This window comes from Dendrobates tinctorius, unplaced genomic scaffold (genome assembly GCF_039654945.1).
Source record: "Dendrobates tinctorius isolate UK_male_01 unplaced genomic scaffold, ASM3965494v1 ptg000004l, whole genome shotgun sequence".
In the NCBI taxonomy this organism is placed as follows: domain Eukaryota; kingdom Metazoa; phylum Chordata; class Amphibia; order Anura; family Dendrobatidae; genus Dendrobates; species Dendrobates tinctorius.
The window spans coordinates 13,158,613-13,171,881 of record NW_027361672.1 but is presented as its reverse complement, the minus strand read 5'-3'; the positions used below and the strand labels follow the sequence as shown (position 1 = coordinate 13,171,881).

General features: G+C 41.1%; 1 protein-coding gene across 1 annotated transcript in view; it reads right to left on the bottom strand.

Annotated features, from left to right (window-relative positions):
- PARD6G (par-6 family cell polarity regulator gamma) overlaps positions 1 to 13,269 on the bottom strand; it is a 126,901-nt gene that overhangs the window by 80,151 nt on the left and 33,481 nt on the right. Inside the window, exon 2 of the mRNA XM_073566153.1 lies at positions 4,469 to 4,691. Within this exon, the coding sequence (XP_073422254.1) occupies positions 4,469 to 4,691 (223 nt within the window). The remainder of the gene's footprint in view (positions 1 to 4,468; positions 4,692 to 13,269) is intronic.

Sequence of the window (13,269 nt, the reverse complement as noted above, 5' to 3'; positions counted from 1 at the left end):
TAATCTTGATTTCTGCATACAAGACCCTCTAAAAATAAGCATACCTTCATCTAAACAACCAAATATTACCCAGCACCATGGGTGTGATACATAGAACACAAGTTAAAAAAAGAAAAAAAAAAAAAAAAAAAAAAGTAAAAAAGCAGCTGATCGCTGTTATTTTTCCATAGGTCAATAATCTGCTGAACACTTTACTGATCACTGCCCTCTGTAAACTTGGCAGCAATCCCCAACAAACTTGCAAAAAGTTATATGATGGACGATTACTTTTCTTTTTTGCATGTAGCCCTAAAACAAAGACTTCAGTTTTACCTGTATAAGTGCTATTCATGTTTTTTCACATTCAGTTTTTTCCATAGGCTGTGCGATCCACACTAAAGCATGGAGACTTACCCGATATTGATCCGAGTGTCAGATCAAACATGCCAAAATAAAGTCTATGGATCTGTAAAAAAATATATGTACAGTGCCTTGCGAAAGTATTCGGCCCCCTGGAAGTTTTCAATCTTTTCCCACATATCAGTCTTCAAACATAAAAATACCAAATGTAAATTTGTGGTGAACAATCAACAAGTGGGACACAATTGTGAAGTTGAACGAAATTAATTGGTTATTTTAAATTTTTGAGGAAATTCAAAAACTGAAAAGTTGGGCGTGCAATATTATTCAGCCCCTTTACTTTCAGTGCAGCAAACTCACTCCAGAAGTCTATTGTGGATCTCTGAAAGATTCAATGTTGTCCTAAATGACTAATGATGATAAATATAATCCACCTGTGTGTAATCAAGTCTCCGTATAAATGCACCTGCTCTGTGATAGTCTCAGGCTGAGTGCAGACTGACTTTTTGGCCCTGCGGATTTTTCCGCGCAGAATGGAAGAAATCCGCAGGTCAAATGACCTGCATTTTTCCTGTGGATTTCTTCCATTTTTCATACGGTTTTCCACTGCGGTTTTCCCCCTGCGGATTTGGTGACAGGAGAGATGGAAAACCGCACAAAAGTAGTAACATGCTGCGGATTTTGTACCACAGGAAAACCGCGCGGAAAAATCTGCAGCGTCTGCACAGCGTTTTTTTTTTTTTCATTGATTTTAAGGCTACTGTACATCACATTGCGGATATGCAACGTTTCTGCGCGGTAAAATCCGCTGCGGATCCGCTGCAAATCTGCATCGTGTGCACACAGCCTCAGGGTTCTGTTTGATGCACAGAGAGCATCATGAAGACCAAGGAACACAACAGGCAGGTCCGTGATACTGTTGTGGAGAAGTTTAAAGCCGGATTTGGATACAAAATGATTTCCAAAACTTTAAACATCTCAAGGAGCACTGTGCAAGCGATCATATTGAAATGTAAGGAGTATCATACCACTGCAAATCTACAAAGACCCTGCCGTCCCTCTAAAGTTTCATCTCAAACAAGGAGAAGTCTGATCAGAGATGCAGCCAAGAGGCCCATGATCACTCTGGATGAACTGCAGAAATCTACAGCTGAGGTGGGACAGTCTGTCCATAGGGCAACAATCAGTCATACACTGCACAAATCTGGCCTTTATGCAAGAGTGGCAAGAAGAAAGCCTTTTCTCAAGATAACCATAAAAAGTTTTGTTTAAAGTTTGCAACAAGCCACCTGGGAGACACACCAAACATGTGGAAGAAGGTGCTCTGGTCAGATGAGCCCAAAATCAAAACATTTTGGCAACAATGCCAAACGATAGGTTTGGCGTAAAGGCAACACAGCTCATCACCCTGAACACACCATCCCCACTGTCAAACATGGTGGTGGCAGCATCATGGTTTGGACCTACTTTTCTTCAACAGGGACAGGGAAGATGGTCAAAACTGATGGGAAGATGGATGGAGCCAAATACAGGACCATTCTTGAAGAAAACCTATTGGAGACTGCAAAAGACCTGAGACTGGGACGGAGATTTGTCTTCCAACAAGAGAATGATCCCAAAGCAAAATCTACAATGGAATGGTTCACAAATAAACGTATCAAGGTGTTAGAATGGCCAAGTCAAAGTCCAGACATGAATCCAATCGAGTATCTGTGGATAGAGCTGAAAACTGCTGTTCACAAACGATCTCCATCAAACTTCACTGAGTTCGAGCTGTTTGCCAAGGAAGAATGGGCAAGAATTTCAGTCTCTCGATGTACAAAACTGATAGAGACATACCCCAAGCAACTTGCAGCTGTAATCGCAGCAAAAGGTGGTGCAACAAAGTATTAAGTTAAAGGGGCCGAATAATATTGCACGCCCCACTTTTCAGTTTTTGTATTTCCACAAAAATGTAAAATAACCAATAAATTTCGTTCAACTTCACAATGGTGTCCCACTTGTTGATTCTTCACCAAAAAAATTACATTTGGCATCTTTAGGTTTGAAGTATATGTGGGAAAAGGTTGAAAAGTTCCAGAGAACCGAATACTTTCGCAAGGCACTGAGAACCTGTAGTTTGTTCTATTTTATTTTTCTGCTAAAACTTGATGAAATTCTGACCAACTGATGGTATAAGCTGAACACACTGACCAAACTGATGACACAGATCAAAAACTCAAGACACACAAAAAAAAAAAAAAAAAAAATCATGAAACCCAGAGCATTTTATGCATGCGATAAATTACTACCAAGGTTTGAAAAAGCCCTTAAGGTTATGATTCCACGTTCAGGATTACATCAGGATTTGCTGCGGATTGGACACTGCGTACAGCCGCAGCATCCAATCCGCAGCGTCCAGATGTTACAGCATAGAGGGGGGGGGGATTTTATGAAATCCCGTCTCCACTATGCGTGCAAGAATGCGGGTGACACACCCGAAATTACAGACATGCGGCGCGTCTTTTTAGACTGCAGCATGTCTATTTATCTTGCGTAGACGCTTAGTCTACGCAAAATAAATTACACAGTCTATGGATACGATGCGGCGATACCACGTGTTCAATGAACACATGCAGTATCACCGCGCGTAGAAAGGGGGGTGGCGCTTTGGGAGGAGCAGGGTTTCCGCAGCATCCAAAGCGCCGGCAATACTGAGAGTGGAAATATACCCTTAGAATTAACCTCAGTTTTGCTTTTGGGCAGGAAATCTGCCCATGTATATCAACTCTTAAAACGGGGGTTAACATTTCTTCCATTCCACAAAGGCCTTTTGTGGTGTACTTGTTGACCTATCAATGAAAATGAAGATGGGCTGAAGTTGTAAAAAATAAAAACAATGTTAAAAGGGAATCTGTCAGTAGGATCATCCCTCCTAAGCAGTCTATATGGGCATGCAGGTCACAGGAAGCTGAATAAAATGATACCTTGATATCGGATCTCTTATTCCAGAGAAATCCACATTTTTATTATATGTAAATGAGCTGTTAAGATCTATGGGCTGGACACCTCTCTGAAACAATCTGCCTCCAGAGCTTATTTTAAAGGAAAGGGGGCATTAGCAGTGTGAGACATGTAATGATTGGCAGTCTGCTCTGATCTCAGCGCAGAACAGTGTATGATTATAACAGTACAGCAGAACCCAACTTTGCCTTATTACAAACACATCAGCAGCTCTCTTCTTCCAATGCTGTTAGCTCAGCTGTACTACCCTCCCCCACACTCGCTGCCTTTGAGATGGAAGATGAAGTACTATGAGAAACCACCGGCAAATGTATTTGAAATGAGAAAGTTCAGCTCTGCTGTGCCGAGTTAATGCTAATCATATACAGTTCTGCCGTAAGATGTTTCACACTGGAAACTTCCCCTTTTATTTAAAATGGCTCTGGGGCAGACCTCTCTGGGAGATCTATGTCCGGCCCATAGATCTTAACTATTTATTTACATACTTATTAAGAAAAATATGGCTTTTTCTGGAATATGAAATCAGATCGCAGATATCAAGGTATCATTTTATGCAGCTTGCTATGACCTATATGCCCTTATAGACAGTTTGGGAGGGTTGATCCGAATGACAGATCCCCTTTAGTAATAAATCACAATTTCAGAGATTTCTGTATTTTCTTTTGATAACATGTTCTGCTAATTCTACAGTATAGATAGTGGACTATGATCAAATCTATGAATACCAATACAAGACAATTCTGCAATCAAAATAAAAATGGACATAAAGATATATTAAGACCATGGAATTGAGAGAACATATTCAACTGTATGGTGCACATAGGGTCTACATGCCAAAGCTGAGCCACCAAGACTAGTTTCTAAGATCATACACTTTACGGGTAAGATTCTAGGGAAGTTATAACATTTCAATGCTATTTATATGCTATAAAAATCTTGGTTTGCCTCTGAGCATTCGTAAGTGTTTTATAACACCACTGAACACACAGATATAGACGTAGCACACTATACACTAGCACTTACATCAAGATGAAGCGTTAATGCTTTGACTACAATAGGAAGTAAATCCTAGAAATGGGAATACTGTACTTCCACAACATAAAAAAAATAGGGATGACCATCTTACCTTGCTTTTGTATGAATACCCTGAGCAGCGGGTTGGCACTTGAAACAGCTTTACAGAAATTATCATCATTGTTAATTGGAAGAAGATCACCATGGACATCGGCATAGCCAAGCATAACATCGACATTGGAGATGTTGTGGATCTGAAGGAGAAGGTTGTAGAATTCCTCAAACGTCCCCGGCTTATATCGATTTAAGGAGAATCTTCTAAACTCCGCTCCGTACTGAAAACAAAAAAAACAAACAAAAAAAAAATCACCAAGTCCATTACAACACAAGGATCGCAGTTTTGTATCCTCTAAAAACTTGTGAAATCGTTTTTAATGTTGATCGAGTGCAATCAGTTTTGTAGCTGGATCAAAAACCTCAGGACACAACTTTTTGTCTGGTCAAAAAACTGACAGCAACTGGATCAGCTTTATATTTATTTTAGCAATGCAGTCATGGGAAGCGGATCATAAAGGATGGCCGTATCTAATGTCGTATGTGAACAGATCCACTGCACATTTTTGCTCAGTTTGTAGCGGATTCAGTTGTCTTAAATACTTAATTACCAACGGACATGTGAAGAAAGCCTCAGCTGGCACCTTTATTCGGGCGCTCATCTGGTGCAGACCATGGAGGTAGTCGTTTTTGGGGTATGATCCGTTTTTGCAGGTAGATTTCACATAGACACATTTCCATGGTACAAAATCATACCACATTGCACTGCTCCATGAAAGTGAATGGTTTACATATGAAGGATTAATATCCAGGAGGACATGAAGCATGTAGGCTCTATCCTCCATATTGATCACACACTGCAGCCAAGCGCCATTAATGACCCAAGCTTTAACAAAAAGATAAAGCAGCCCTGTAAATATTTTAGTAGATGCACACAACAGACCTTCACAAGCTTTGTATTGTATTTGTCCTGATGAGTACGAGAGGAACCCAAGAAATGATACAATGGACTAAGTATGGAAACTACCACAATGAGGCTCCTCGCACACCTTTGCAAAACACATTAACAGAGCACAATAGGAAGCGCTGTAGGCAATAGTACAGAAACACGGATAAACTAGGATGAACTCACACCTGCATTTAGACTGGTGTAAAAAATATACAAGATGTGCTGCCTGAATAACCACAGCGCATAAACCCCCCACACACACCTGGAATCCACCTTAAAAAGTGGCACAAACATCCCATAAAATGAACGTAATGAACGTAATGCTGTGCAGTGTCCTTATGTCAAGTCGGAAACCCTGAAGCAGTTAAAAATAAAAAAAACTACCTGTCCATTCTATGTATTGTTAACTATAGATTAAAAGATACTGCCGCACAAATGCCGGCAAACATCGCTTCAGGATAAAGACCACCGTCATTTTCCAAAAACAACTTCCCCTTCAAAAGCCCAAAGGTGTGGCGGGATCTAGAAGACCCAGTGTGCACATACCCAAAGCAAGCACAAAAAGGTTACAACCACTTAGACCCAATGTACTAGACAGCTACTGCAGGATAAGAAGTCCTTGTCCGATCTCGGTCCCCCCATTGCCCAAAACATTAACCATGAAAGCTTCTAACAAGAAAACATAAGGAAAAAATATTACAGAAGAAAAAAAAAAAATACACGGGAAGTAAAAAATATAGTACGAGAAGACTTGGGCAAAAATACAACTCTGAAGATTTGGCACAGTGAAGTTTTTCCCTTTTTTCCCCCGAAGCTGGTCATCTTGCTACACTCCTCTCCATCTCAAGATGGCTTGAGCCAAGAGGTAGGGAAGGACACATCTGTATATTTCATATGGGCAATTATTAATACACAGTTGTCTTTCGACAGGAAGTTTGCACTAATGTTACCATTCCAGAGCACAATGAGCCTTGTGTGTTCCCATTACTAAGCACATACCATATCCTGACATAAGCTGAATCCAAATGTTTAGCAGATTATTTTAGCATCTTGTAACTTCACAAAATCAGGCGCATAATATACAGTATATATATTCATTAGTGATTTCACTTTGCCATAATAAGATTAAGATAAATAGGTAGAAAATACAAAGTGCTTAAAAAAAACAAATCACAATTTAGCGCTTATTAAAAATATTCTTCTCAAGCAGGTATCTAGTGCACTGGTGACCGGCAATGACCAGGGTGAGGAGCAGTAAATTAAGAGGTGGCTAGTTTATTAAACAAGAAGAGCGCCCTTGCAATCTCGCTGCTATAAAACATGGCTGCCTCTGGCCACCTTCAGTGCCTCTGTCTCCCGATGCTGCAGAGGTAACGTTGTCTCTGCTTCCAGCATGGCAGTGCACACAGTTTAGGGCAGCGGTGCAGCCATGTGGAAGGCTCCAATTGTGAATTGTCAGCAGCGCAGCGTCTGCCAAACAGCAGGAAGGTGGGTAGCGGTAGGTTCCTAAAGACAAATCATGAGAATCAGCCTTTTAGGCCAAGTTCCCATGAGGATAATTTGGTGCATTTTTTTCTGGTGGTATTTTCATGCACAGAAAACTCAGTATATTAAAGTTCCACCAAATTGGATGGGACTTAGGTAAATCTCATGCCCATTGTGCCGTTTGTTTTACCGCTGTCATGATGGACATGCTGTGGACTAAGGAAAAAGAAAGTGCACCACAGGTCAATGTCTCATGCAAGAAATGTGTTTTTAATTTGCACATTTTCTCCATATGCTTCAATATGGAAACTCTGCATTTGTATTTCTATAGGGAGGAAAATTGCATGTAATCTACACATGACTATCAAACTTTTATCAGAGCTAGGGAACAGCAAATATCCAAAACAGAGTTGTTCTACTTAAAACTTTAATATTAAATAATTAATTAATAATAAACACCTTATACATACAAATAGCTTAAAATTAGCTAGCTGGAACATTGCTGCAGAAAATCTCTAGCACCAAATGCTCATCATGGGAACTGATCCTATGAGAATCAGGTCAACTGTATTCAGGTTTCTTGGCTAATCTGGAATAAACGCTCAGCAGTGATACAGTGCCTTTCTTAGCTACACGGTAAAAAGGTCCAGGACAAGGTGCTTATGTTTCCCTCTGTACGCCTTCAGAGATATAAAAAATACTCAAAACAGAATTTGACAGAAACACCGATGATAAAAGTTAACAGAGTTAAAGTTTACGACTAAATGGTCTAGTATAATTTAAAGGGTTCTTCCAATTGTAAAGCTCATTGTATTGTTTACAGATAATATACGGTAAGTAAAATGTTGAGCAGTCTGTTCCATGCTTTACTTCTCTTTGAAATAACCTGTAGGATGAAGTAATCAACGAAGCCCACAGTAATAAAATTGGGTGGTGGGTTGCAGGCACATGAGCTCAGCAGCCCGATGAGGAGTAAAGAACTACACTTAAAATGGGGTTGTCTCATGAAGACAAGTAATAGGCTTTGGTGGACCCAAGCTGTCCTTGTTTTAGAAGGACAACTATTCACCTGAATGGACACCATGTAATACTACAGTCCATCTGCAAGAGCTACTGCAGTGGAAAGTCCTAGTTGCTCCAGTAAATACAGTATTTGCCAATCCAAGGAGGTGCCAGTAATGGGACAGGGGACAATCCTCTAGTCGCTCGAGTCCATATTCTGGAGGAGGTCGTCTCCTTATGAGCCAACAGGACAACATCCCCCAATAAACACACACGGCTTCCTTCAGTTCTATGCAATACTAGCTGAAGAGCCCGGCGTTGCCTGGGCATAGTAACCAACTGTGGTTAGTTATAACAAATTTTAATGATTATATTGCACATAAAAACCATGCATCTAATCCTATCTTGTGTGATACTGACTGCTGAGCCTTGTATCTAATCCTATCCTGTGTGATACTGACTGCTGAGCCGTGTCTCTAATCCTATTCTGTGTGATACTGACTGCTGAGCCATGTGTCTAATCCTCTCCTGTGTAATACTGACTGCTGAGCTGTGTATCTAATCCTATCCTGTGTGATACTGACTGCTGAGCTGTGTATCTAATCCTATCCTGTGTGATACTGACTGCTGAGCTGTATATCTAATCCTATCCTGTGTGATACTGGGCTCCCCCTGCAGTCTGTGTCAGAGGGTGGTCTGTGTTGGCACGGTAACATATTGTGTTATTTCCAGCTTTACAGAAGGACGATAACACCATAGAAATGATAAGAATAATAGGCCTCAGTTACCACAACTGTCTACAAAGAAAACTGTTGCGGATAGCAACCAATCACAGCTCATTTTTCATCTTTTAAACAGCTCTGGGACAGCGTGGTGAGTTTTGAGTGGCGACTTTTGTGTTTCGACTTTTATATGGCGAGGTTGGTGTATGTGTGGTGAAATGTGTGCCGAGGGTGGTATATGTGTTGAAGCATGTGGTAGTGTGTGGTGCATTTTGTGTGTGTGTTCATATCCCCGTGTGTGGTGAGTATCCCATGTCAGGGCCCCACCTTAGCAACTGTACGGTATATACTCTTTGGCGCCATCGCTCTCATTCTTTAAGTCCCCCTTGTTCACATCTGGCAGCTGTCAATTTGCCTCCAACACTTTTCCTTTCACTTTTTCCCCATTATGTAGAGAGGGGCAAAATTGTTTGGTGAATTGGAACGCGTGGGGTTAAAATTTTGCCTCACAACATAGCCTATGACGCTCAGGGTCCAGACGTGTGACTGTAGCTGCGGATGCCAATCCCGGAAATACATACATACCCACATTGAGCTTTATATATTAGATCACGCAGAACCTGGAGATAGGTGCGGCACAATGAGCAGAAGAAAGCAGCCATGCTTCTCCAATCCTGAACACCCCCTTTAGTTTACAATAAATCATATGGCATATATTGCTTATATTGGTGTTCGCACATACGGGCAATTTCATACATTAGATGCCGATCCTTTGATACATTTAATAGGACCCCACAGTAAACAGAACGTCACAAAGTAACTGCGCAATTAAAAACAGTAAAGTGAATTTAATTAACTTTTTCAAAACAGCTCATTAAGATCAAGTGCAGACTAATTGAGATATATGGTAAATCTTGCTGAGCTGAAGAAGTAAAGTCTCAAAAAAAACCAAAAAAACACAAATCTGCCATTTGCTTCCTTCAGTGTCACTTAGGTATAATTATCTCTTCATCTGCAAGTTACATTGAACGCTGGTCCCTAAAGGCAAGATCACCACAGGGCTGAAAGCTAAAACTGAATCACAGCGGTTCATGCTTGGTAGTTGGGGACAAAAAATAGATAAATTAGTTTTTGGCTAATAACCTTACGCAAGTGTCAATAGGCACCCCTCCACCAGGTTACCTATGGGCAGTGCTGGAGCCATACTGCTGGGGTCCTAGGTTCAAATCCCTGTGTCTGTGTGGGTTTCCTCCGGGTACTCCGGTTTCCTTCCATACTCCAAAGCCATACCGATAGGGGATTGAGATTGTGAGCCCCAACAGGGGCAGCGATAATGTCTGTAAAGCGCTGCGGATTCAGTTTGTAGCGGTAACATATCAGCGGATACATGCTGCACAATCCACGGGCAGCATGTATCAGCAGCACTCTTGGGGGTCCCAGGTGGCTTCTCCCCCCACCCGCTGACAGTGACTGGCAAGCCTCTGCATATACGTGCATCAATATTGCGGCTCGGTCCCTGGCGATTGAAATGCTGCTGTGTTTCAGAGAAAAACCTACATGGCTGCAATCACACAGCCAGGGGCGAAGACATGCTGCCTATAGTTTGGGCAGCATGTATCAGTTGTCAGGTTCCATTTTACTGGCACCATTTAAGCATAATAAGTAAAATATGCAAGACTGGCATTTCTTGTCAGATCTATTAATGTGTGGAATTAATCCTTTATAACCCCATTATCTAGTGGGAATACATTACTTTGAGAACCTTTATTTTAAAGGACCCCATGCACAGACAGCTGGCTACTAGCTCTTCTATAAGCCGTTTAAGGTCCATTTTTAAGACCAGACCACCGATCAGGAAACTTGACGATCAGCGATCATTTGGCTGCCTGTTTATACAGGTAGACCAAAGCAAACGATACACACTGAACAATCGACTGTACACTAGATCACTCTGCATGGGCCATAGTTTCTCGTCAATGTGAGTCGATTAACCAGAGAACTATTAATTTTTCTTAATGCACCACAAAAGGTCATTTCTCCCGATGAAAGAGCTTTTACTTGTTCATCAACGGCAAGTTGATCTTGTAACGAGCTTTAAACACTCATTCACGATTATCTTGCACTGTAAATGCCCTTTAAGGGTACATTTATACTAACTTATTTTTGTCCATGTTGAAAACAGACAGCACAGACCCAATGTTAGCCTATGTCCTAGGCTACATGGGCTACTTTTGTCTCAGACCTCGCTGTAATCTGACTTAAGCTGGAGTCACACATAGCGACTTACCAGCGATCCCGACAACGATATCAACGTGTCAGGATTGCTGGTAAGTCGCTATGTGATCGCTGGTGAGCTGTCAAACAGACAGCTTCACCACCAATTAGCACAGCGACGCCGCGCGCGCGGCATCGCTGTGTTCGTTAGCGCTGATGCCATGGAACCATGTAAAAAATAGAATTAAAATAAAAAATATTGTTATTCTCACCTTCCGACGTCCCGCGCAGTCTTCCCGCCTCTCTCCACGCTCCGGTCCCAGTAATCCTTTGCAAGAATTACCGCGATGACGTCCGTTCTCGCGGGATCGCGAAGTCTCGCGGTAATTCTCGCAAAGGATTACTGGGACCGGAGCGTGGAGAGAGGCGGGAATGCTGCGCGGGACGTCGGAAGGTGAGAATAAAACTTTTTTTTAATGTTTTTTGTTTTTATTATTTTACAGCTGATTGCTGGTCTCCCGCCTGCGGGCTGGCCAGCGGGCGATCAGCGACCAAAAAAATGTCCAGAGGTTTCTTGCAGCGATCAGCGATACCGGCAGGGGGCGTGCTAGAATAATATGTTTGAGCACCTGCGGCTGTCTAACAGACGCAAACCATGCAGCTGCAGGTACTCAAACACATTTGAGAACACCACCCGCTCATCACTACTACCTATCCCTCATCATTTAGCAACTTCCGCTTTGAATTGATGGATGATGGTTCATCAAATAGGCCTCACATTCAATGCCGAATTAAAGTAAATGGGGGAAAAAAAAAAAAAAATAAATCATCTAAAAGAAGCATACGAGGTCTACCCTATGGGGTCATTCATATCTAAAAATTTCCTGAAAACAAAACACACACAAAATAAATAAATATATACACACACCTACATTTCAAGAGTATATAGCGCCATTTTTTGGTGGCTTATCACAAGTTTTGTGTATTTTCCTCTTGCATAATCTGAGATATAATATATATTTATATTATATCTCAGATTATGCAAGAAAAAAAATACACAAAACTTGATAAGCCACCAAAAAAAAAAAAAAAATAGCGCTACCTGCTCTTAAAATGTAGGGAGGCGAGGGGGCCTCAAGGCACGCTTGTTCATAATGACATAATAGTACTGCACAAGGCTTAGATCAAGGGCTTTCTGTAGTACAGGCATAACAGGCATGGATCTGGAATATCAATTTGTTTTGTAGTGTAAGCCTATTACTGCCCTTTCAAGTTTGAAGAAGATTCCAGTAAGTAGCCATGAAGGTAAACCTATGCCCGGGAAGAGGTCTACAACCTACCTAAATCATTGAAGAAGGAATGTATGAACACTATAGATAGAAAAAAAAACATTTTACAGCGCATCAATATGGATTTATTTTTATATCTTCCATCATTCAACTAATCTAAGTCTTCTAACATGTGTGTGTATTTGATATGTTAATTATTCACCTACAAATTTATTTATCTCACCTATATAGCACCAATAATTCCACAGAGCTTTACAGACATCGGCACGGTCACCATTGGGGCTCACAATCTAATTTCCGAGTCAGTATGTCTTTGGAGTGTGGGAGGAAACACACAAACGCCTTGCAGATGTTGTCCTTGGTGGGACTTGAACCCAGGACCAATAAATCAATTTCTCAATAATAAACTGCTGAATAGCAATGGACAAAAATCAAGTTGGACAGACATCTTCTAGAATCTTGGGAAACCTGTGAGATTTCATCTGTTAGGAATAGGCTTTATGGTCAAACTCTCCACAAATCATGGCCAATGATAATATCCTCCGCCATGAGCTCAGGTATAATAATGGCACACAACCTTAAGTTGCCAATTATCTAATGCAATGTAAAATTTGTTCTTAGTTCACAAGCAAAATTAGTAGGAAGAGCAGACACTGACAGTGGTCCCCGGCAACAGGAAAGAAAAGAGGTGGGTAGGGGCCTCTAGAGAAAGATGTGGCGCCAAGCTGTGAGAGACATATCAAGACACTCATGGCACACTCTGTGATCTTAAAATGAGAACACCTCTTGAACCATTGAATATATATTCACCATAGACAATCGTGACATATCCATTAGACACGCACTGCCTCACTAGATGAGACATACAGTGCCTACAAGTAGTATTCAACCCCCTGCAGATTTAGCAGGTTTGATAAGATGCAAATAAGTTAGAGCCTTCAAACTTTACACAAGAGCAGGATTTATTAACAGATGCATAAATCTTACAAACCAAAAAGTTATGTTGCTCAGTTAAATTTTAATAAATTTTAAACATAAAAGTGTGGGTCAATTATTATTCAACCCCTAGGTTTAATATTTTGTGGAATAACCCTTGTTTGCAATTACAGCTTATAATCATCTTTTATAAGACCTGATCAGGCCGGCACAGGTCTCTGGAGTTATCTTGGCCCACTCCTCCATGCAGATCTTCTCCAAG